The sequence below is a fragment of the Labrus bergylta genome, chromosome 11 (assembly GCF_963930695.1).
Source record: "Labrus bergylta chromosome 11, fLabBer1.1, whole genome shotgun sequence".
NCBI classification, from domain to species: Eukaryota; Metazoa; Chordata; class Actinopteri; order Labriformes; family Labridae; genus Labrus; species Labrus bergylta.
In genome coordinates, this window is record NC_089205.1 from 10,332,611 (window position 1) to 10,358,435 (window position 25,825).

Below are 25,825 nucleotides of genomic sequence, written 5' to 3' on the forward strand. Positions count from 1 at the left end.
CATGAGGAAGTGATGAGACAACATGTTGACGCCAGAAGACATAGAAGAAGAGAGTAACCACAAAACACTTTGAATAACTTTTATTCTTTTCTCCTAACAGATCTGTACAATCAACTGAAGAGGAGCCTAGCAAAAACCTGTACATGTTAAAAGCTTCTGGGCACAAGAACTTCACACCCTTCAAAAATAATGCAAAGGTCGACTCGTCGTCTAACTATGCAAACACGTAGAGACCAGCCGCACGCCGTGAGTGAGTGACGGAGGGCGAGGGCGAGGAGGAGGACCAGAACAAAACAAACAGAAACCAAACACGATCATGTTCCCTTTATATCTCTTTCTGTCCAGTGTTATAGAAAATTACAGTCAGACATCTTATTTACAGACAAACCAACATCTGGAGTTTGATCGGGGTGGGGGGAGGGACCAGGTGAACACACGCTGACCGTAGACAATATGGCTACTGCTCCCAGTCAGCACCACCATGTGGACGACCTGTGCTGAGTTCATTCAAGTCTAAATCCGTGAAGGTCAATGACCCGTTTATCTCCATCAGCTGCACCCTCACGTTGAAATGCGTGAAATAAAAAAATGACGGCTCTTCGGTCAAGTTCTAACAAAAAGCTGCTCTGAGTGAAAGAGAGGCGGAGCCATCTGAGGGCGCGGAGGCAATCTGTAGCGATCACCTTTGACCCTCAAAGTCCATCTGACCAGTGAGTCATGCACAGCTACGTAACATGGAACTGACCTAGAGACAAATCCTACCGACGCCACGCTCCTCTCGACAATCATTTTAAACGATGAAGGGTTCAGAAATCGAGGCTTTACTTGATGTTTGGTTTGGACGTTTGACTATTGCTCACACATGAACCACATGGCGTTTGTTCAGGCTGACGGAGAAAGACAAGACGTCTTTGTGACGCTCGATCGACATAAAATCAAAGAGAGATTGAGACGAGTCGAGTTTCTTCAGCAACGAGGACAAACTAATCAAATGAACCGCCCACTGATTTTAAATGTCATCCCTTTTGATATTATTACAGAGTTCATGTTCTAATTAATCCGGGCCACCAGCGACCCCAACCATGACCCCACAGCGAGCAAGACCAAGTTGAACTGGTTTCCTGGTTTAGGCCTCAAACCCAGAATGACTTCACGTTTCTCAGATTTAAGGCCTCAGAGCCAAACTAACTTAAAACCAGAATGAGGACTAAAACGATCACGACAGACGGAGCTAAAACAGTAATAAAGTCGTAATCCGGAGTTCAAGTTCGTACGTAGTTTAAGCGGATAAATCCACCCCGGCGACATAAATGAATCGCTTTTTAAGCGTTACACCATGTTTTTAACCCCTTAGATACCATCAGATAGACAGCTCATGTTAGCATGCCATCAGATAGACAGCTCATGTTAGCATGCTATCAGACAGACAGCTCATGTTAGCATGCTATCAGACAGACAGCTCATGTTAGCATGCTATCAGATAGACAGCTCATGTTAGCATGCTATCAGATAGACAGCTCATGTTAGCATGCTATCAGACAGACAGCTCATGTTAGCATGCTATCAGATAGACAGCTCATGTTAGCATGCTATCAGACAGACCGCTCATGTTAGCATGCTATCAGACAGACCGCTCATGTTAGCATGCTATCAGATAGACAGCACATGTTAGCATGCTATCAGATAGACAGCTCATGTTAGCATGCTATCAGACAGACAGCTCATGTTAGCATTCTACCACTTCCTGCTCTTAGATGAATAGAAAAGGAAAGATGCACTTTTAAGCTAATGATATCAGCTAGCTAACTTTGTTTTAGTTACCGAAAGCTAATATTTATTCCAGCTGACAAAACACTTTGCTAGCTGACATCATTAGCTGTGAACTAGCCCTTTCCCATTGACTGGTGGGGTTAGTATTAAGCCACTCCTTGCAGGTTAGCTTAGTTGTAGCAGAATGCTAACATTTGCTTTTTTACCAAAGTTGCTAATGGGTTACAGAGATGATGTTTTAACTTTAAATAAATATATAGTGTCAGTTTCTTCTTTATTGCTCATAAATCAAGAAGTGGTGAGTTTATTATGCCTCAGGTTGTTTTTAGTTTATCAGCCGCTCGACATTACATTCAGCTTTTCAATCAGGGCGTCGCTTCAGAGGAAACTGACCTCCGTGTGGCGATAATGTGACAATGTGGAAGAAGTTCAATATGAGATCAAGTGCTCTATTCTAAACTTCACCTGTGACGTGTTTTGGTGCGTTCAATTTGATCTCAGAAGTCAGAAATATCAAGTTGCTGGTCTGATACGTCATCACTAACACCTCCGGAAGTCGAAACTCGAGAACTTCAGTAGTCTGAGTGAAAATCCAACATGGCTGCTTTGAGCATCCACAGTACAGTTGAAGCTGCACATTGAAGTGTTCATTAGAAATTTAGTTTTGTTTTAGTGTCATTAAATCCATCACAGCGTCAGTACTCTCTCAAACCGTCACGTAGCATGTCGTTAGCTTTAAGCTAACAAACGTTCTCTTGGAGGCGTCCATGTTACTAACCAGTTAGTGGAACTCCATTAACTCAGTCGTGACGTCATCACCAGCTCTGACTTACGAGGTTAATGGAGCGCATCATTTGTCCTTATATGGGGCGTGTCCAGACTTTCATGGCTGGGGGGCCCAGCTGGGGTCCTGACTTATTCGGGCGGGGGGGGCCTGAAGTTTGTTCACAAACAAACGAATGAATAGCATTTCCTGTCTGATATCTGAACGTCCAGAGTGACTAACGTTTCGCTTAACTTATTTTTTTTTAGTAACTCAAAAAGATGATGTGCTTTTGGTCTAAATTTACAACTCAAAGCAGTAAATAACTGCAACTATCCAAAAGTCAAAAAGACATTCTTTAGCCATTTAAAGAACAGGAAGGTTTAGAATACATTTGTTTTTCCTGCTGGAGTTTGCTCGCAGTTCTTCATGGCAATTAGATTTCAAAGGAGGCCCGCCTCTGGACACGCCCCTGGTCCTCATGTTAGGACACCTCATCTCCTGATTTTAACACGTTTAATCAACAGAATCATTAATGATTGTAAATCAGTGCACACATCGTGTCTCCACTTTCAGCTGTTTAAACCGTCAGCAGCAGAAATACTCGCCACGTTCACCACACTAGACCTTTTCCATGTCTTTATGTTTGAACGATGAATTTAAGTTCATGAGAAACACCCCACATGAATGGGAGGAAGGAAATGACATCATAGTTAGAGATTCTGATTGGTCGATGTGAAACCTTAAAGTCCTATCCGGTCCAACAAGGCACCTCCAGGACGAAGACGCCTGATCAGAAGTTGAAATTAGTCTGAACTCTAACGATGTGGGAATCCAAGCAGGGTGAACGGCTGAGATTCATGTCGGTGAAATGTTAATTATTGTTTCTGGACTTTAAAGACGAGGAGCTCAGTGGTCTGAGACGTGAAAAAAAAATCTGATGATGATCTCCTTGTGGCGCTGCGGTGAGATTAATCCTTAGTCTGAGAAATGTTCAGAGGAGAGGAGTTGCTTTCTGTGCGCTCAGCTGTTCGTCTGTGACGCACTGCAAGGACGAGAAAAATTAGTCCCTCAGTTGGAGCTGGATAGAGACCCTGAGGAGTCTCTGCAGCAATACTGACCCCCTTTTTATCCAAAAACACCCAAAACGTGCGACCTACAGCCAAGGAGCGAGTGACGATCCAGTCAGTGAACGCAGGATGGTCGGGGAGCAGAACGTGATGCCGGTTGAACCTTTATTGAGTTACAATATAGATTTTTTTTTTTTTTTTTTAAAAAGAAAACATTTACAAGTATTCCCGTCCTTGTTGAAATTCTTTGAACGTTCATGATCAGGACAGGAAGTCGTATTGTTGTGAAGCACGGCCTGTTCTCCGAGGATCCATGCCTGGAAACTATTTTTTAAATTTCTTCTCAATAAGAATTTGAGGGGGGGGGGGGGGGGGGGGGGGCAACCAAAAACAAACAAAAGAAAACTTTTTCAATCCAGTGGTGGGTGACCCAGGTCCCTGATGAGGGTGGAGGATGAAGATGGAGCTCAGAGGATGTGAGGAGTTCAGAAAGCGTCCACCCAAACCCCCAGACCTCGCTCTGCCAGCGTGCGGTTCACTGAAATCACCTGCAGGGCGAGAAAGGAAGGATTCAGATCATTCACAAGAGAAGGCTCATTCTTACTTGAATTATTTTAGTTATTCTAGACGACGGTTTTCAGAGTGGATGAAACAGACCAGGTAAGCAAACAGTCCAAACTGAGCGTGGCTAATGTTAGAATTGTGTGGCTAACTTGGCTAGCACCTGCAGTATGTGAGCTGAATGCGTGACGTTTTGTAAATCAACATGAAATGAAATAAAATAAATGTTAACATCCGCATGGAATATGTCTTTGTTCATTAAAAAGTGTCAACAGAATTATTCTAAATACAGTTCCACATTTCAGCATCGACACAGAACAAGAGACTTGTCATATTTGAATCCCCGCTGTTTCTCTTTTAATGTTCACGGCCTGAAAACGAGTTTACTACATGTCAGTTATCCGGACATGAAAGTCTCAGAGCAGATGTGGACAGCTGCATACCTCTTCTCCCACCATGTTCCACAGGTGCACCAGAGGGAGGCCCGTGTTGTTGTCGTAGTTCGAGACCTGCAGAGGAGACAATGGACAACAATGTTCATTTAGAGAGCGTGCACACCTGAGCCCTTTGAACTGAACTCCAGTGACCTTTGTCTGATAGTTGGATTGTTTGTGGTGGGGTAGACCAACGAACTGAACTCCGGTCCTCTTCAAAACAGGGGTTTTCGCTTCCAAGTGCACCAGAGTTCAGTTCACCTTAAGTGACATCGCAATCCGAACCAAACAAGGGAAGTGAATCAAACAGCTGTGCATTGTGGGTTGAATTTGGCCGTCAGAGCGTGGCTAACATTAGCATTGCTATAACAGCAGCCTTCAGTCCTCTATGCAGGGTAACGTTCACATCTGAGCTAAATGTGGTTACACATCTCTCCGATTGAAAGGCCCGTTTAATGTGAACCAGCAGACTTAGAACTTTCTTCCACTGTCCTTTTGTTTACCTCGGGGTCATTGTGCAGCACAAGGCCGGGTGGCAGCAGCCACTGAGTTACAGCGCTAACTAGTGGCGGGAGGCTACATTACAGAACATGCGACAGGCAGTGGCGGTTCTAGACCACTTTTACTTAAGGGGCCAAACTGGGTCCAGTTGTTTTGCCAGAGAGGATGATTAAACCCATGTGAAAAGATGATCGCTTTAAAAAAAAAAAAAATATATATATATATATATATATATATATATATATATAAAAAAATCATGGTATTTTATGTTGTGTGGTATTTTGAGTCCGGTTGTTGAGTCAAATATTGTGAATGTGCTATTAGGGGGGGCTCTTCCTTTTGGAGGGGCGGCCACAGGGGGGGATCAAGCTCAGTGTTACAGGGGCACTGGCCAATGTTGGCCCCTGCCTAGAACCGCCCATGGCGACAAGTTTTGGAGTTTGACTGAGTGCAGCATGAAAGCAAACTGAACCAAATGAAGGAGCTCCAGCCCTGATCAGAACCATCGGACTTCACCTGTGAAACCCCCCTTAGTCCCTGACACGGTCTTCTCACCTGTGAAACCCCACTTACTCCCTGACACGGTCTTCTCACCTGTGAAACCCCCCTTAGTCCCTGACACGGTCTCCTCACCTGGGCCAGCAGCGCCGCTCCTCTGGTCATCTCCTCCAGCGCTGACGTGGCGTCGGCTGAGAAGCGATCCTCTCCTGATCAGACACGTTTGAAACAAAGAGTAAGAAGCTGCACAGGCTCAGACATCAACACCTTTCTCTACTTCTCGTGTCGTACCTGGAAGAGGAGCGATGTTGTCGAGTAAAACCTCAGCACCTTGAAACGGAAGTGTCACGAAATCAGACCTGCAAAATAAAAGTGGTGAAACATCATTTCATTAGAGCAGCTTCTTTCACTCTGAAGAGGAGCGACCACTTCCTCTTTGTTTCATCATTAACTGTTTGTTGTCCTATTATGAACCGAGTGTTTATACGTAGTGAAACAGCTGTTCGTCTCCAAGGCAACAGAAACACACTCTGTGTCATCGACCAAATTATTTCTTTAGTTTTTTTACTTAAATATTAAAATGTCAAAGATTTATTTATTTTGGTGCAGGAAAGATCATCTCATGTTTCAACATGAGCCTGATATAAAAACACACACACAGACCTCAAACACACACACTAATGGAGAGAGCAACTGAAACCTTTAACTTAGAAAACACTTTGTTTTTATAGATCAACAAATCTATTATTTGAAACTATTCATGAGGGGATCAAACGCGGACATGTTTCAAAGCTCTGCAGTCGTCTTTGCAGTTATAGAAACCTCCACTAGAGGTCAGTGTTCAGTGAAACTGAGTGATGGAGCAGACACTGCTTGCACAGATGATGTGGTACGACTGCGTGTGACCTTTGACCCTCACCTGATCTGTCGTAGCGAGTCGATCTTGACTCGGTCGTAGCCTCCGTAGTCAACGTATCTGATTTCCACCTCGTTCGTTTCTTTGTAGAAGGTGATCACCTGAGCTCGCCACCACGCTCCTTCCACTGCCGGAGCTGCACAGATCACGCCAACTACACACAGGGACATCATTCCCTTTAGCTTCATGGACCACCTGCCTCTCAACTCTCTCTGCTGGACTCAAACCGTCCCAGTAAGTTCAGGCTTTTCCTAACTCTGACCCCCCCCCCCCCCAAAACAAAAGGCTGGTAATACGTTTAGACTTCTTTGAGTTTTGAGGAGCTCTTAGAGTGTTTTTACCTTCAGCAGGTGAGGGCAGCGCCGGTGTGCCCGGCTGCGAGTAGCACAGGAACATCTGCTGGTCGAGGCTCCGCAGGGCATGGTACGTGGGGTGTGTGTGCTGCTGCACGAAGACATGACCCGCCGACACGATGTTCACCACGATCACCTCGACCGTCACTCCACTGGGGAGCAGGAGCTGTAGAGGAGAGTGACAGAAGGGGGGTCAGTTACTTCAGATCCAGGTCTCGGTCTGCTGCTCTGATGAAGAATCAGACTCACCCAGAAGGGACCTGAAGTTCACGTGTTTCAGTTTGGACTTTAAATAAATATCTAGATGTAAACATGACTCAGAGATTAAAGCCTCTGGAAACTGAACTCATGTTTGTCACGTCGACTCTGAGAGGGCCACACGACATCTTCACGTTCTGAACTTTAAGGTCGTCGGGTGTGAAGTGGGCAGGGTTAACTCTGAGCTTGATCACGTAATAGCTTCAAACCAATAATAAAACACACATGTCTGTCCCGCCCAATCACGTGCATATAAACTACTGAGCTCCTCCCACTTAGCCTCCGTGCTCGTGTGAGCCGTTCCTTTCTGAACATCCACCGGCGAGGACGACATCTCACCATGCGGGTGAGAGCTTTAAGATCATCGTTTTTGAATGTGACTGACTGCTGCTGTCTTCTGCAACGTGATGCACGTTCTCCCACAGCAAACATCCCATAATAACCAGCATGTTTATATTCATAATGAGAACTAGTCGACTAAGGGGCGTCTTACCCACGAGGTCATAGGAAGTGATGGTAACGTGAGGGGGGGCGGAGGCGGTGCATAAAGGTTGGTCAGGTCCAGATCTTTGAACTTCTTCCCGATGAGAGACAGAGCTTTGTCGACCTGCTGCTGCGTGCCTACACAGACCAAACACAAGTCATGAGATGTGTGCGTTCATGAGAAGACTCGATGTGAGAACTCGCTGTTTCTCAGACTCACCCTCCACGTGACAGATCTGGAACTCCTGTGTGTAAGGCAGAGTGGAGATGTAGATCTTGGCGCCCGAGTTCTGCTTCAGGAAGCTGACGTATCTCCCTTGTTTCCCGATTAACCGGCCGACCAGATGCTGGAAGACAAATACAAGCAGCAGAGACAACAACCCGTTAAACTGATAACGTTTCACACATCAGAACATCTCACTCAGCGAGGAGCTCCCGTCCATCCAGCCGTCTCCACTCTGACAGTTTCTGTGTTTCTAATGAAGACACACGTCAGCTGAAGTCTGACTAACGACACGCTACACGTCCAAAATAAGTATTAGTGGTCAAGGGAATTTACATAATGAAGCACAGGAGAAGTCCAGACTGAGCCAATGAGGAGGAAGTAAACACACACTGACACATAAATACATATTCACTCGCTGAGATGAAATCTTAAACTGAAGAGATGATGCAGCTCCTCCTTGAGGTCAAACAGTGTCAATGCATGCAGCCTGGCAGCATCATAAAACGATCAGCTGTTTGAGTCTAAACTCCGTCACGGTGGACTCTGATCTGCTCAACACACCTGTTAATTATTAACTCGCTTATTCCGTGACACTGAAATGACCTAGGGTTTGAGCTGCTGTATTTATCACAGGTGGCCCAGTTCAGGTGTGTTCAGACTCACCTTTGGCACCTCGATTTCCCAGATGATGAGCTCCGAGCTGGCGGACGCCGTGTGGTTACTCTGACTGTCGCTGAGGCCCATCGTGCAACCGCTGTCCACAGAGTCCATACTGTTCACATCAGAGCCTGCAGAGACAAGAATACACACCTTTACCTGCACGACCTTTACCTGCACGACCTAATGCAACATCACCTAAGGGTGTTTTCACATTAGGGACCCTAGCCCAGATCGGAGTACCCTTGACCCCAAAGACCAGTTCATTACCAGGGCCACCTGACTATGTGTACGAGAGTACGGTCTGTGGGAGATGTAAACACGACTGTGCTACAAACAAGGAAGTGGACAGCTATATGGCGTTATTCGAAACGTCTCCTGACGCTTCAAAACAGTCGTATCTGGGCAGCACCGGCTGTTAGTCTCATGACCCAGTGGGGCGCCATCAGGAGTTTTCTCCCAATTCCTGCAGCACACAATGTTACCAATGACGACGCACAATGCTAGACAACACTCAACGACGCTCACATCGATTAGGTTATACACCACGGCCACAATGCATACCCGTGTTTGAGCCTATGCACACCTCTTATAATCATGCCAGGGCCAAAGAAGTGTACCCCTAACGCCTCCATTACACACAAACTGGACTTTAGGGGGTCAAGCATGCTCGCGCAGGGTACGGATAGCCTAATGTGAGTGCGCCCTAAATTTATCCAGAATGTTCCCGTGGTTACAAACTTCTACAGACCGCTGAGACAAACATTTCTTAACCTTCTGCAGTCAACAGACTCAAACATGTCCAACCTACAAGAGAGGACAAATGCAGAGCAGGGGGTCGAAACCAGCAGAGCTGAGGACCTGACGGTTTACCCTTTGACCTCTTCACATTTTCAAACAGAAGCTCAGCTTTAAAACTCTGAACTGATCCTTTAATACGAGCACACTCTGAAATCAACTTGACCTGTAGACCTGATCTCTGAGTCACAAGGTCACGTGTAATAAAGAAGCAGTTTATTTACTTCTGACAAGTCACAAATAAACACTGAAATGGACTGACAGCCACCTCATTATTTTGCATGCTTCTTAATATTAAATGAATAACTCTCTAAACATCACTGACTTACTGAGACTAATATCAGGAATAAACAGAGAGCTGTCTAACCTCCGGACTGATCCGTCTCCTCACACGCCCCATGCGCTCCGTTCCTCAGTCCCATCCCGTTCAGCCTCTTTATGTCTCCTGCAGCGTCCACTGAGATGTCGTCTCCTTCAGCCTGAATCGTTTCCTCTGCCGCCGACTCCACCAGCGACGGAGTCTGGGAGGTTTCTCTCACCGACAGGTCTGTCACCTGGATGATGTCCGTGTGGTTGTCAAACATGCTGTTGTGCAGGTCCTCGCTGCTGACACCGTCCTCGGAGTGACATGTGCTGCAGGCTGAGTCCTCGGCGAGCGCCACCGCCTCGTCTCCTCTCAGCTTGTTGAGTAGAGACGAGCTCTGAGCAGCCGGCCAGTGTCCTCTCTGTGCACCGAGTGTCTGATGACTTCGGAGCTCTGCAGGCTCCCATCCTGCAGCCGAGGAGATGCCATTAGACATCCCCTCCTTATTGCTCTGTGACGGGCTGGTCAGCAGGTGGAGCTGCTCCGCTTTGATTGGCTCATGTTGGGAGCAGAGTCTGCCGCTGTCTACCTGGCTGCTGGTGACACCAAGGACCTCCTGGGTGGCTGCCGAGATGACCTCAGTTATAAGTCCAGCTGCCAGAAGCTCCAGATCCGGCTCCTGGTCATCCTGGGTGGTCTCTGACAAGTGAGCCGAGGAGTCCTGGATGGCATTAAGGGATGTGGAGGCCAGAGACGTGGAGGGGAAGGCCGGCGTGCTGGTCAGGACGTGTTGGTGGAAATCCTGCGCTGAAGGCGGGGTCTCCAGAGAGTCAGCCTCTGATGGGGTCACTCTCTGGACTCTGGCGGGGGTCAGGGTACAGACTAGCATTTCTTCCTGTGCATTTACAGTGCTGTGGTGCTTTGAGACCTCCCCCTCGGGCTCTGGCCGCTCTGCGTCAGAGAGGGAGGAGGAGCTTGACACTTTGGTAGACTGTGAGGACACGATGGCCTCCTCTGCTGCTGGCTCTGGCTCTGATAGCGAGCTTCTCTCCGGCTCTTTCTGTTCCTTCAGTGACAGCTGTAGCTCTTCTTCTTTCCCAGGTGAAGTCTGAGCGGAGAGGGGTGGGACTCTGTCCAGGTGAGGAGCAGCATCCTCACATATCGGCGCTACTTCCGAGGAAACATGTGTTCTCGGGTTCCCGCCCTGTGTAGGTATGTGGGCGGAGCTAACTGTATCATTTGTAGGGCTCTCTGTGCCTTTCTCCACCAATCCATTGCTCCCTTCTGTCGAAGCCGTTCTCAGGCCCATCGCGGCGGGGGCCCCCTCGGGACCATCATGGCCTATAAGGCGGTCTTTCTTCCGTGAGATGTACCACCACCAGCCGATCAGTGCGAGGACTCCGGGCAGCGTGTAGGGAACGACAGAGCGAAACCTCAGCGGCATTTCCTCAGGACGCTAACAGCTACACCTGGAAGGTAGAAACAGACATTCAATATTAGATCCACTGAAAGGACAACAGGTCTGGATCTGCATGCCGGTCTAAGATTCAGTGTTATAAGTGACATCTTTATTTGTTTTTCTCATTAATGAGCTCTGAACAAAAACACATCCAAGCTTTTAGACACTCTGCAAACCAAAGAAAACTCTGAACATGATCTTAAAAGACTACAAACATCTGACCTGAACCATGAGGACCACGGCTGTCTTTCTTTTGGAGCTTTTTATGCCTTTATTTTGAAAGTCAGGACAGTGGGTAGAGTCAGAAATGTGTGAGTGAGTGAGTGAGAGAGAGAGCCAAGGGGGAACAACATGAAGGAAGCGAGCAACAGGTCGGATTCCAACCCACTGGTGTCCCCTATTCCTGTTTATTTAATGCTTTGCAAACAAAGGGTCAAAAAAGAGATTTGGCATTCTTTATCTGATACCTAACCCACTAAAAACACACGACCAGACCCCTCCAAAACTTGATCCTGAAGATTAACTCTTTGCAATGAAGGTCAGCTGAGATAATAAAACAAATGTTTCAAACTTTGTTCATTAATGGATAAACATAAAATAGGGGGCGTATACTTCCTAGATTAACAGCTAAATATGACCTCCCTCCAGTCTGAAACAAGAACTCAAGATTTCTCAGATCTCTGGAAGTAACCTTCAAGAAGTCAATACTTCAAGGGTTAAACGGCTGCGTGTTTCATTTAAATAAAGTTTGAAATAAATCCTGAAAAAACTCAAAGAGCAGAAAAACAAACAAACAGGATCGATGGAGTCGAAGCAAACCAGCTCGAGCTGTGTGTGTGTGTGTGTGTGTGTGTGACTGTTAAAAAAGGACGATTGCACATGCCTTTCCTTAACAGACCTGCACAGGAACGAGTCACAAGACCCGTCTCAATCACAACCAGCCATGCTGCCCGACACGTCTCGCTCTGACAGCTGCTGCAAGCTTCATACATGTACGTGTGTGTGTGTGTGTGTGTGTGTGTGTAAGAGCAAATGGGGGACTTTTGACCTCTCTGGCAACTGTCCACCTGCTCGACGTAGTCAACTGTCTCTCTGCAGGCAGCACAGGCTGGGGATAACTGTCAACATTAAGTAACAACCAGAGACTGTTAAAATTAATTAAACCTGCAATCATTTTAGTGTCCAGAAGGGGGCGACGCCACTGGTTGAAGAAAGAAGAAAATATTTCAACCCCCAAGATTGATGCGTGGGCTAAACACAGGCTCACAGCATCAGCGTTTGACAAGTGTGGCTAACATTAGCAGTGCTAGCAGCTAGTCATTCGAGAGGCTATCTGTTCAGTGTGCTTGTTTCCATCAGGGTGGTAGGGTATTCCTCAGAACTACAGCCCCATCTAGTGGCCGGCAGTTACAGTTTACAAACAGCATGACCAGCATAGCGGGCCTGAACTGATCAAAATACTCAGTTTAAACGATCAGTGATTCTGGTGCCGACTGTAGAGGGTGCTGAATTTACTGGCTAATTGCATACATCCCTTTTGTTTTGTTCTTCTCCATCCGATCATTAAAACTACAGATTCAAGAACAGCCTGCTGACAATCCTAAAAGAATAATTTATTTTTTACATCATTCTCCAGAAACTAAAGTCTTAACTTGATCGGGATCAGCTCTCTTTTTATTCAATATTACCTGCTGACGAGAACACCCGTCAGAGCGCACACACGTTCCTGTACACAGATATTGGTGAGCCAGCTTGGAGAGTTGCAGGTTTGTAGTGACCCTGTGTCTCTCCTCCAATCAGTGGGGCTGCTGTCTGCAGAGAGACAAGTCTCCCTCGTGTCAGTCTGCATCTCCTGAATCACCCCCCCACAACATTACTGTCTTCATTTACTGAGGTCAAGAGGTCATGCAATGTACAAGTTATGCTGAGAGTGCCCTCTGCTGGATCAAACTGTAAACTACTTCAGACGGTGTGATTATTTAGAATATGAACACCTCGTTACAGTTTAAATGTGAACATCCTACTTAGTTTGAATGATTAAGAAGTGATGGCTCAAACACTCAGTCAATGCAGAACATGAAATGAGCTGCAGCAGAAACATGACATCATCATTAATGTGTGTCTCACTGATTACAGATATAAGAGCCTCTCATTGGTGGACTTTAATACTCTCCAGCTAAAGCTGTTGAATATAAAAATGTGATTCTACAGCTGAGCAGCTCGAGCGAGCAAACACACAAACATGTTGAGCTCTCGTCTTTAATAATGCAACGACGCGCAGACTGTGACAGAAAGGGGAGGAAGAGAACACTGGCCCACGCGGCCCTCTAACACGAGGATCAGACTTTCTTACAAACCAACAGAAGTCTAACTGAAGTGTGTTGATACACTAGCTGACTTTATATGATAATACTGAGTAACTAATGTGACAGACTGTTAGAGGGTGTGTGGACCCAGCACCAACTCCTCCAGGAAAATAATCACAACCCAAATTCAGGATATTTTTCAACCAGATCAGATTCATTTACTGAAAAATTGTGTAGTTTGGACCTCAGTTGGTGCAAAACATGTGAGCAAGAAACTGAACAAAACAAACATTTTTAAAAAGTGCTTCACAGACTTTTTTTTTTTTTTACAGTTTTCTTTCCAGGCAGACATTCGCGACCCACTGAAAATGGCTATGTGACCCCCCAGTTGAGAACCACTGGTCTTAAGGACATTATCACCAACTAGTCACATAAACGCTTCAGTTTGTCAGGATGTTAAAACTTCTTCTCACGTGAGGAGAGTAAGCGAGTCTTTGAGTGTTAGGAGTGGCTTCAGGTTCTGAAGAGAATTATTTAACAACTCTTGAAAACTTCATCCATATTTTAAAATTATCATAAACTTTTCAGTCTTTAGATATTAATGCTGCAGACTTCATCTTAAAGAAGTCTTTAAGTCTTTAAAGGGTCCCTGAGGGGAGACATGATGTAAAAAGAAAGGCGTGGAAGTGGCGGATGGAGGTTTGACCGTAAAGCCACCGCCTACAGAAACAACAAATACTGTAAAAAAAACTAAGTTTTGAACACCAAAACAAAGGCTTACAACCAAAAACAACAACACTTCCTTATCAAGATGTGTCTGCTTTTGTGTAGACTACACCTGGTTGACAGGTTAAGGGTTAACCCCCCCCCCAGTCTCACCATGAAAAACTAAAATCTGGGGTCTCAGCTCCTCTGTCTATGTACAGATGTAAAGATCAAGTCCACCCCAGAAACCTCTGCAGGTGAACTAGAACACAGCCAGCCTGCACATACAGTTCTAAGAAATCGTGGCACACACACCAGGAGTACATTCACCTTGGACAAGGTTACAACAGAAGCTGTGAACAAATGTGGATCACTCCTCACAGGTTAGACTGAAGCATGCCGCTGTTATATTGACCTCAAAGTCCGGATTCAGACGGTGACCTTGGTGTTCAGATATCCTGGGAGTGGCCAGGCAGCGTGTTACAAACCTGTCGGTGTGCTTACTACAGGCAGCATAATGGCACAGCCCACTAACCTGACACACTGCAGCATTACATGTGACATGTCACAGGTGTGAGATGTTCATACATGCCGATCTGTAGCTCGACTCGTAGAGCAATGTTACCGCAAAATATCACTAGCAGGTACTCTGCAATCATGTGTTCATAGGTAGCTTAAATTGTCTTTTTTTTTTGCAAGCAGTCCGGCTGACATGTATGACGGGACTGCAGCATCCCTTATGTTTAAACTCAAGCTAGCTGGGATTTATGTTAGCTACAACAGCATGCTAATCATTAACTTAAAATAAAACCAGCCTGATGGAAACTGTAGTATTCTGCTTTACACAAACACGACAGGCTGTCTGGGGGACTCACCGGGTTGTTGAGGGTCATAATGTCAACTTTTAGCGAGGACTTAACGTAGCCTAAGCCCGACCATCCCCGCTAGCATCGTGCTAATAATATCTCCCCTGTGGGTCCTTGTGGCTCATGATAAATAATCCCGGTGTCCTCGGCTAAAAACTCGCCGAGCATTCAACTACAACACACACAGGCTAACTAGCATGCTATGTGGCTATCAAACAGCTGAACGGGAGACTGCATTAGCCAGTCGTATAATGTTACAGCATCTAGACAGACTAAAACTAAACTAATTAAAGTATTCACTGTTTTTTTCATTCATTTTAATTCGTCAAACCCGTCTGCTACAATAGAGATTAAAGACCATGAAGCCCTAACTTAGCAATGACAGAGTAAAATAAACTTTATGAATGTGTCTTGTTTAAACGCCGAATTCATCCGAACACCTTGACCGTCCATGTGAGACCGTATGTTCGGTATACACAGACACAAAGCTCGGTGAATACACCAGAAACACATGATTGATCAAATATAACGTGGGGTTTGGCGTAGCACGATCAGGAGCGACATCCGACTGGTGTTATGTCGAGAAATGCATCCCTACCAAGAATCACATTCACCTCGCAGGACAATGTAATCTAATGGCAAACATCATTTCTACTCTGCCGAATTTTAATTCCACACTTAAATTTACTCTACAAACATAGGTTTTATATATAGCAGGTTATATTTACGCAGGTTAATGAAAATGCGACTTCTACCGAGTCTGCAGAACTATAAGGACACTTAAAATGTATTAAGTATAAACTTCAACAATATACATAATTTGTCACCACAGATCACCCAGAAATAAGATTTAAACCGTTTTCTGACACTTCAGCGAGGTGGATGCAAATCTCTGCATGAACGCATTTCTCGACGTAACACCGGCGCAGAGGTGTTTTATGACATCCCAGTCTTCACGTGTTGACGAAATAATCGGACTACATAGTTATCACTGGGAGAAAACTGCGTGTAGGCTACACAACCACTTGTAAAGCAAGAGAAAGTTATGTTACCCACGATTAGGAGTTTAACCTTGCTGTTGCTCTAAAGTTTGTTATCTGCCGACTTTTTCTACACCGATTCACTTATTAAAAAATGTAATCTACCAATTTACACGTATATGCTGTAGCATTTAGTTGCCGTGCACATGGGGAAATATAAATTAGTTGATAAAAAACACAACACATTAAAGTTGTTGCGTCCGTGCTGGAAGTTTCAAACTCGCGGAATGGGGAAAATCCGAGGAGCACGTGAATGCATCACACAGCATGGCTCGTAAGGAGGCCGCGGTGTATGATATGAAGTTAGCAGGCTAGCCAACCTCAGTGGTTATACTGCTAACACGTTAAATAATGTCGACAAACACCGTCATGTAAAGGCAGCTCATCGTACAGTAACCCTCCTACATCACTCCCGGCCCCACACACTGTGAATTAATGAAAGCTTTGTGTTTAAGGACACTTTCTATGATGTTAGGCCGGCTCACAGAGCACTGTGAACGCACCAACACGGACCAATGGGGGCCTGTGTCGGACTGACGCAGGGTTAAAGGACATTCAGACCCACAGAGGGACAGAGAGAGAGCTGCTGTCCTATACGGGCCGCAGACCTTCATGTTAGCATGATAGCATGTCCGTGGCCTGTGCACCAACACAGCACATGTGCACCATTATTAAAGAGTTATAATAACGCATGCGAGCATCAGATTGGTGTTACACAGAGAGGAGGAACGAGGCTAATCTAATTTACACAACAGGAGCTAGCAGCAGTGTGTGAAGAGGAGCAGGCTCGTTGTTCAATGACATGACGGGATTACTGCTCTCAGTCTGTCACTACACTGACCGCACACACGCGGGATCATGTCTGTGCGGGTTTTTTACACTGTGCGTGGATCTGAACCCAGTCATGCTCTGTGTGTGAGTGTGAGTGTGAGTGTGTGTGTGTGTGTGTGTGTGTGTGTGTGTGTGAGGGACATGATGTAGATGCTATCGGCGTGCCCCCCTCAGGTGTGTGAAACGCGCTCCTTCCTCTCCTTCACGTTACTTACAGTATTTCACGGTCCTCGGTGCCGCCACTATGAGAGCGATACTGCTGATAATTGTAGAGAGTCTTCAAACGTGTCCCTGTGTGGAAAGTCAGCCTCTCCTCCCCACGTGTTCACCGACTAGCACCAGTCTAAAAAAAACACACAGGCTAAACAGCTGGTTAAATCTCGCGATACTTCCAGTCTCGCGACATCTCAGAATGCGGTAAAGGAACACTTTTTTAACAAATAAAATAAAATGTTCATCAATAATAACTATTATAATATATGATATTTATATATATAATAGAATAATTTATATATATAATAGAATATATTATATTCCTAGAATGTTAGTTGTGAGTTCTTATGCTTACATGGGCAGACATGTTTACATTTCAAATTAAAATGTTGGTAAATTAATTATTTGCTGTTCTTTGTTGTATTTGGGATAAAAATAACAGTTTCATGATTTTATTAAAATATGAGCTATGAGTTAATAAAAAAATGTATGAACAGCCTCTGTCTCCCATGATGCATTGCTCCTTTAGGCTATAATTTACCCCCTTCTTTTAAAAGTTCAAATTCCAACTTTTAAACTTTTTTAAAACATTTAATCAGCTTCTTTAAAATCGTGATTTACATGTTAAGTTTAAAAAAGTGAAGAAACTGAACAACAGTTAATTAACAATGTTTTAAACGATGAAGATGAATTAAATCATGTTGACCCCGTGGTGACCTTCAGGAACACGTTACCCCGTGGTGACCTTCAGGAACACGTTACACCGTGGTGACCTTTAGGAACACATTACCCCGTGGTGACCTTCAGGAACACGTTACCCCGTGGTGACCTTCAGGAACACGTTACACCGTGGTGACCTTTAGGAACACGTTACCCCGTGGTGACCTTCAGGAACACGTTACCCCGTGGTGACCTTCAGGAACACGTTACACCGTGGTGACCTTTAGGAACACGTTACCCCGTGGTGACCTTCAGGAACACGTTACCCCGTGGTGACCTTCAGGAACACGTTACCCCGTGATGACCTTTAGGAACACAAGAACTTTAAAAAAGTTTATTTAAAAATGTTTTCACAAACAAAATCCGAACGCTAACAAACATGAACGAACGAATCAACGAACAACACCTGGTAGGTGTCGTCCCTGTACGCTGTCATTTTGGATGTAAATGATTTGTTTGTATTTGAAGGTTGTGAAGAAGTCACATGACCTCTGAGTGTTTGATCCCGCCCCCCTTCAGTGTTTCTCATGAAGTTAGGAGGACATTCCTGAACTGTGATTGGCTGTTTGCCCTGTCGAAGGCGGGACTTTTGCTCAAATCAGCTGTTGCATCTTCAGGCTGCTGGGCGCTTCCTTTATATTTCATGTGGTTCGTATTTAAACAGTGACACACGGAGACGTTTTCAGAGGGTTGTTAATGTGAACCTTGAGAGAAAAGTCTTTGAAGCTCATTTTAAATTTCCTGTCTGATGTCCAACCTGAAGAATTCACCATCTGATTGGTTGAAAAATATCAGAGGTTTTTTGGTGAGTTTTCATGAAGAGTCTGTGCTGAGGCTGTTTTTTAGGATCACTTATCTAAATGTTAATACATTATTACTGAGATAGAAAGGGTTAATGAATGTGTTCATAACACCTCCGGCCCCCCCTGCATGGTCAGTGATCAGGTTCAGCCCCCCGCAGTCAGAGAAGTCTGGCCAAGCCCCTTTATGGGGGTTTAGGATTATGAATTATAATCTGACTGTGACGGTTTGAGTCGTTTAATTTCATCAGAAGGAAAAAAAAATACACAAGATTTATTTCGTGAATACTTTAATAATTCAAGAAGAAAGTTTTACAGATTTAATGTATTCAAGAAAGAAATGAACTCAATAAATAAATGATTTACACAGAAACGCTCACAATGATTGTAACGCATGGAGAAAGTTTATGGACCAAACGAGAGTGTGAGAGGAAGACGCTTGTCTGAAAGATTAATCACAAGAATAACTTCAGACATTTAGTTTTGATTGTTAAATTACGTTGAAATCTTCGTGAAGAAGATCGTTCTCCTCAGGACTCGATTACATTACACAGACACCCGAAGCGCACTTTGTAGTCCCGGCAGCGTCTTCTCTTCTGGTCTCGGTTCCGACAGACAAATCCTTTATCTGGACTGTAGCTGAAAGTGAAACATGTTGAAGCAGTTAGTGAAGATTCACATTTCTATGAAAACTGTTGACACAATATTAATAAGTGAAGGTTTCTGATTGAACATGAGTCCTAAAGTTTAAATCCTGACCCTGACCCTGACCCAGAACATGAGTCCTAAAGTTTAAATCCTGACCCTGACCCAGAACATGAGTCCTAAAGTTTAAATCCTGACCCTGACCCAGAACATGAGTCTTAAAGTCTAAATCATGACCCTGACCCATAACATGAGTCCTAACGTTTCAATCCTGACCCTGACCCAGTCTTAGTCCTCTGAAAGATGTCACGAGAATAAAGCTGATGAATCAAGGAGTCCTCGGTTAGGAAACCTGGATCGGATTGTTCATTATGATTAAAATGATCCAGATCTACTTTTTTCTGTCCAGGATCAGAATCAATCCATCCTGGCTGTTCTCTAAACCTCCTTCTGTCCTATAGTCCATTCTGACTGGTCCAACATGAAGTATGTGAACAAATATGAAATCCTCAATTTGTCATAGTACCCGGATGTCGTTCTGATTCAGTAAAAATCTACAGTCTGCATCAGACCAGTCTGTTTCCCACAATGCAAAGCGGCAGGTCAGAGGTCGACATGATGGACAGCAGCGCCCATCATAACATAGGAAGTAATCCCAATCAGATCAATCCACACAACGAGACCACCAGTTATCTTTGTTGATTCTCTAAATCATGAAAATCTAAATGAATCTCTGGTCATCTTTTCTCAGACTGTAAGTGGACGCCACATTGTAACAGCGTTTAACGCCAGCTGGGCTGTTGTTTACTTCCTCATTCCAAGACCAGAAACCAGCTTAGCCAGGCCTGGTGTACTGCAGAGTAACCACCGACTGCATTGGACAGTAGTCTGTCGTGGGCCATTGAGAGATCCTGACAGCTGATTTAAAACCAAAGATCTTATTTGATGATATTCAGAGATATTTGGTGAACATGCTTCCTTTTCCACCCTGACGTCTTCTTTATCTCTGTGACTGAAGCAAACAGTCATTTAACAGCAAGTCTACATCCTCATGTGTTTATTTACTTCCTGTCAGGAGCCTGACTCCGCCCTCTCCAGGGATCAGGGTCAAAGTCATCTCAAATAATTTCAACAACTCAAATGAGAAGTTTGATCCAGATCAAATCAAAGACTGGATCATTGATTAAGTCTGATCTGTCACCTTTGTTTTTTCTGAATGACCTGATTTGAAGATTTGATTTCATCTGAAGATCAGAGACTAAATTTTTCATCACTTCAGATTCAGTTCTTACGAACAAAAGATGTCACATGTAAAGAAAAAGTGAATAAATGAACAGTACATGGATAAATGAGTCTATTGGATTTGTTGTATTTTGTGTGATGAGCTCAAACGTTCATAAAGTCAGGAGATTGAAATACAGCTTGTTGAGTGTGGCTCTTACATATAGAAGGCCTGCCCCGTGGAGATGGCCGTTTTGTTGGTGTCCCTGGTGAAGACATCGATGTAGAGAGGACTTTCACAGATTTCTCCTGGATGATCTTTTCTCAGGTTTCTCAGAAGTTCCCTGTCCCCAGATCCACCCGGATTGTCCCGGTTAAACCACGTTGTCCAGCACACTGGTCAGGATAAAAGAGACAGCGTAATTGTTTAGTCACAAGAATCAAAAACCATCCTAACTGCCTGATTTTGAGGAAAAGTTACCTTCTTGACTGCAGAAGTTAGACGGACACATGAAACGAACACGATAATCTTGACACGTGCCGTTGGTCTGCTCTGAGTTTTTACACATGAAGCCGGAGGTTGTGTCAGCTCTGCAGAAAGAAACAAAGGAGAATCAGTCAGGACAACTTTACTACAGAAAAAGCCTCATAAGAAAGCAAAACAGCTGTTCGAAATTGTTTTTATCTGCATGACATTTGGCACCATCACTTCTCCTACAACATAACACCAGATCAGGTGCAGGGACCAAAGTATAATCCAGAGTCCCTTTCACTGTTGAACTCCTGACAAATTTCAGACATATAGGTCCTGGCATTTTCCAGACTAGCACTCACACACGTGGCCCACACTAGGAGATTGTTGGTGTCAGACCCACTCTTGAAAGGTTCTGTTTACGTCAGTGGGGGCTGGGCCTCAGGAGAGGTGGGAGGTGTGTTCAGTACTGTCTCCTGTTTGTTTGTTTTTTCATATCGCTAAGACATGTCGAACGTTTCCAAAATACAAACACAACAGTGTCATTATAATACAGACAACTGAGGCAAGCAGCTCAGCTCAAGAAGAACAACGCCATCGCTCCGCCCACTCATTCAGCATCAATGTTCCAGACGATTACCTGCTGTGTCCACAAATGGACTCACCCTGACTTCACAAAGACTTTTTACAGGAGGCTGCAGGAAAAAAGTCTCCTTTAAGCTAAGGTAACTTTGAAAATGTGTATTCTCACATTGAGTCAGCCATGCTAATGTCTGGAGTTTTTCGGGAGTACTGTGCATGTTTGAAAAGGGCGCACATTGAATACACAACATCGACATAAACCTCCTCATGCAGAATGCATACAACACATTATCATGGTTTATTTAACAAATTCAAGGAGCTAAGATGGTCGACTCTGCACTTACACAAAAATGGCATCCCCTGTGTCAGCTACTCCGAGTCCAGCTGTAGTTTGGACCTCGATCTGAAGTGGATTATCACAGATCTTTCCTGGGTTTTCATACTTCAGAACACTAAGGCTCTCGAAGTCTCCAGTTCCACAAGGGTCATCTCTGTCAAACCAGTCCGTCCAGCATCCTGAAGAAGTCATAAAGTAAGGAATAAAAAAACTGAGCTTCAAATTGGACTGAAAACTCTATTAAATAAAACCAACATTTGATTGATCATATTTCAGAAACTCCACTGACTCTTAATGCAGCAGTTTATTAAACATTGTTTAATCGTAGTAGTTGAGTATAGTTAGATGCTTACCGCTATCTGAGGGATAGCCGTCAATCTGTAGGTTGATTTCTGTTGTTTTGGTTAGTGTGCTGCTGGTTGTTGTAGGAGTTACTGTAGTGGTTGGCGTGCTGGTTGTGTCCTGAGCTGTTGGGCACTTGGTTGGTTTGAGGGTCTGTCGCCAGCTCGTTATTTTAGGAGTCATTGTAGTGGTTGGCGTGCTGGTTGTGTCCTGAGCCGATGGGCACTTGGTTGGTTTGAGGGTCTGTCGCCAGCTCGTTATTTTAGGAGTTGTTGTGGTGGTTGGTGTGCTGCTGGTTGTGTCCTGAGCTGATGGGCACTTGGTGGGTTTGAGGGTCTGTCGCCAGCTCGTTATTTTAGGAGTCATTGTAGTGGTTGGCGTGCTGGTTGTGTCCTGAGCCGATGGGCACTTGGTTGGTTTGAGGGTTTGTCGCCAGCTCGTTATTTTAGGAGTTGTTGTGGTGGTTGGTGTGCTGGTTGTGTCCTGAGCTGATGGGCACTTGGTGGGTTTGAGGGTCTGTCGCCAGCTCGTTATTTTAGGAGTCATTGTAGTGGTTGGCGTGCTGGTTGTGTCCTGAGCCGATGGGCACTTGGTTGGTTTGAGGGTTTGTCGCCAGCTCGTTATTTTAGGAGTTGTTGTGGTGGTTGGTGTGCTGCTGGTTGTGTCCTGAGCTGATGGGCACTTGGTGGGTTTGAGGGTCTGTCGCCAGCTCGTTATTTTAGGAGTTGTTGTGGTGGTTGGCGTGCTGCTGGTTGTGTCTTGAGCTGTTGGGCACTTGGTGGGTTTGAGAGTCTGTCGCCAGCTCGTTATTTTAGTTGTTGTTGTGGTGGTTGGCGTGCTGCTGGTTGTGTCCTGAGCTGATGGGCACTTGGTTGGTTTGAGGGTCTGTCGCCAGCTTGTTATTTTAGTAGTTGTTGTGGTGGTTGGTGTGCTGCTGGTTGTGTCCTGAGCTGATGGGCACTTGGTGGGTTTGAGGGTCTGTCGCCAGCTCGTTATTTTAGGAGTCATTGTAGTGGTTGGCGTGCTGGTTGTGTCCTGAGCTGATGGGCACTTGGTGGGTTTGAGGGTCTGTCGCCAGCTCGTTATTTTAGTAGTTGTTGTGGTGGTTGGCGTGCTGCTGGTTGTGTCCTGAGCTGATGGGCACTTGGTGGGTTTGAGGGTCTGTCGCCAGCTCGTTATTTTAGGAGTTGTTGTGGTGGTTGGCGTGCTGGTTGTGCCCTGAGCTGTTGGGCACTTGGTTGGTTTGAGGGTCTGTCGCCAGCTCGTTATTTTAGGAGTCATTGTAGTGGTTGGCGTGCTGGTTGTGTCTTGAGCCGATGGGCACTTGGTGGGTTTGAGGGTCTGTCGGTAGCTCGTTATTTTAGGAGTTATTGTAGTGGTTGGCGTGCTGGTTGTGTCCTGAGCTGATGGGCACTTGGTGGGTTTGAGAGTCTGTCGCCAGCTCGTTATTTTAGGAGTTGTTGTGGTGGTTGGTGTGCTGCTGGTTGTGTCTTGAGCTGTTGGGCACTTGGTGGGTTTGAGAGTCTGTCGCCAGCTCGTTATTTTAGTAGTTGTTGTGGTGGTTGGCGTGCTGCTGGTTGTGTCCTGAGCTGATGGGCACTTGGTGGGTTTGAGGGTCTGTCGCCAGCTCGTTATTTTAGGAGTTGTTGTGGTGGTTGGCGTGCTGGTTGTGCCCTGAGCTGTTGGGCACTTGGTTGGTTTGAGGGTCTGTCGCCAGCTCGTTATTTTAGGAGTTGTTGTGGTGGTTGGCGTGCTGCTGGTTGTGTCCTGAGCTGTTGGGCACTTGGTTGGTTTGAGGGTCTGTCGCCAGCTCGTTATTTTAGGAGTTATTATGGTGGTTTGCATGCTACTGCTGCTGCTAGTTGTTGTTGTTGTCAACATTTTTGTTGGAGTTGGAGGGCTTCCTTCTTGACTGCAGAATTCAGGCGCACACAAGAAACGAACACGATAGTCATGACACATGCCATGTGTCTGCTCTGAGTTCTTGCAGATGAATCCTGTGGCAGCGTCAGCTCTGCAGAAACAAATTCAATAGTAAATGTAATTCAGGTCAAATACTGTGACTGGGTCTGATTACCTTTATTTATACAAAAGCAAAGGAGTGGAATTCTCTATGACTGTAAAAAGTACCAGCCAAGATTACATTTAGGTTTGGGAAACAGATTCAACAGAAGATGTCGACTTGACTAAACTAAACAACTAAGCAGCAAACACCCATCACAAGTATTTTTAACAACCTCCGTGGGAAACTGACAGACCCAACTCAAGAAAATTCAAGTAAGCTTCACCAGGCTCATACAGCCGACTAGATACAGAATACAATTAAAAATGGTCTCTCAGCCAAATACTGTTGAAGACTTACACAGTGATCACATCCCCTGTTGAGGCTAAACTGAGTCCAGTTGTAGTCTGGACCTCAATCTGAAGTGGATTATCACAGATATTTCCTGGGTTTTCTCTCTTCAGGTAGGGAAGGGTCTCCCAGTCTCCAGAGCCACTGGGATTGTCCCGGTCAAACCAGTGTGTCCAGCATCCTGAACCATCATCAAGCAAGGATATATAGAACTTTAGTTCATACGTTACAGCAACATTAGAAATAAATGTTTTCAAACCAGGGCTTTACTGTATTTTAGGAATAACGGTGTTGGTTTCTTACCAGTAACTGAGGTAAAGCCGTCAGTCTGCTGGTTGTTTTCTGATGCTGTGGTTGGTGTGTTGCTGGTTGATGTTGTTGTCGTTGTAGGGCTTCCTTCTTGACTGCAGAATTCAGGCGCACACAAGAAACGAACACGATAGTCATGACACATGCCATGTGTCTGCTCTGAGTTCTTGCAGATGAATCCTGTGGCAGCGTCAGCTCTGCAGAAACAAATTCAATAGTAAATGTAATTCAGGTCAAATACTGTGACTGGGTCTGATTACCTTTATTTATACAAAAGCAGAGGAGTGGAATTCTTTATGACTGTAAAAAGTACCAGCCAAGATTACATTTAGGTTTGGGAAACAGATTCAACAGAAGATGTCGACTTGACTAAACTAAACAACTAAGCAGCAAACACCCATCACAAGTATTTTTAACAACCTCCGTGGGAAACTGACAGACCCAACTCAAGAAAATTCAAGTAAGCTTCACCAGGCTCATACAGCCGACTAGATACAGAATACAATTAAAAATGGTCTCTCAGCCAAATACTGTTGAAAACTTACACAGTGATCACATCCCCTGTTGAGGCTAAACTGAGTCCAGTTGTAGTCTGGACCTCAATCTGAAGTGGATTATCACAGATATTTCCTGGGTTTTCTCTCTTCAGGTAGGGAAGGGTCTCCCAGTCTCCAGAGCCACTGGGATTGTCCCGGTCAAACCAGTGTGTCCAGCATCCTGAACCATCATCAAGCAAGGATATATAGAACTTTAGTTCATACGTTACAGCAACATTAGAAATAAATGTTTTCAAACCAGGGCTTTACTGTATTTTAGGAATAACGGTGTTGGTTTCTTACCAGTAACTGAGGTAAAGCCGTCAGTCTGCTGGTTGTTTTCTGATGCTGTGGTTGGTGTGTTGCTGGTTGATGTTGTTGTCGTTGTAGGGCTTCCTTCTTGACTGCAGAATTCAGGCGCACACAAGAAACGAACACGATAGTCATGACACATGCCATGTGTCTGCTCTGAGTTCTTGCAGATGAATCCTGTGGC

At 45.0% G+C, this 25,825-nt stretch overlaps 1 protein-coding gene across 2 annotated transcripts; it reads right to left on the reverse strand.

Annotated features, from left to right (window-relative positions):
• Positions 1 to 65: 65 nt before the first annotated feature.
• akap1b (A kinase (PRKA) anchor protein 1b) lies at positions 66 to 17,172 on the reverse strand. Of its 2 annotated transcripts, none has more exons than XM_020636844.3 (11): positions 17,015 to 17,172; positions 9,656 to 11,061; positions 8,497 to 8,621; positions 7,828 to 7,954; positions 7,618 to 7,745; positions 6,855 to 7,032; positions 6,517 to 6,667; positions 5,889 to 5,956; positions 5,733 to 5,806; positions 4,608 to 4,673; positions 66 to 4,151 (listed from the first exon to the last, which is right to left on the reverse strand). In XM_020636844.3, exons 2-11 carry the CDS (start codon positions 11,034 to 11,036, stop codon positions 4,089 to 4,091), a joined length of 2,361 nt encoding a protein of 786 aa, XP_020492500.1. In that variant the 5' UTR covers positions 11,037 to 11,061; positions 17,015 to 17,172; the 3' UTR covers positions 66 to 4,088. The 2 variants fall into 2 exon arrangements, with proteins under 2 accessions (XP_020492500.1, XP_065816799.1); XM_065960727.1 differs by lacking the exon at positions 17,015 to 17,172 and adding an exon at positions 14,938 to 15,130.
• Between the last annotated feature and the right edge of the window lie 8,653 nt (positions 17,173 to 25,825).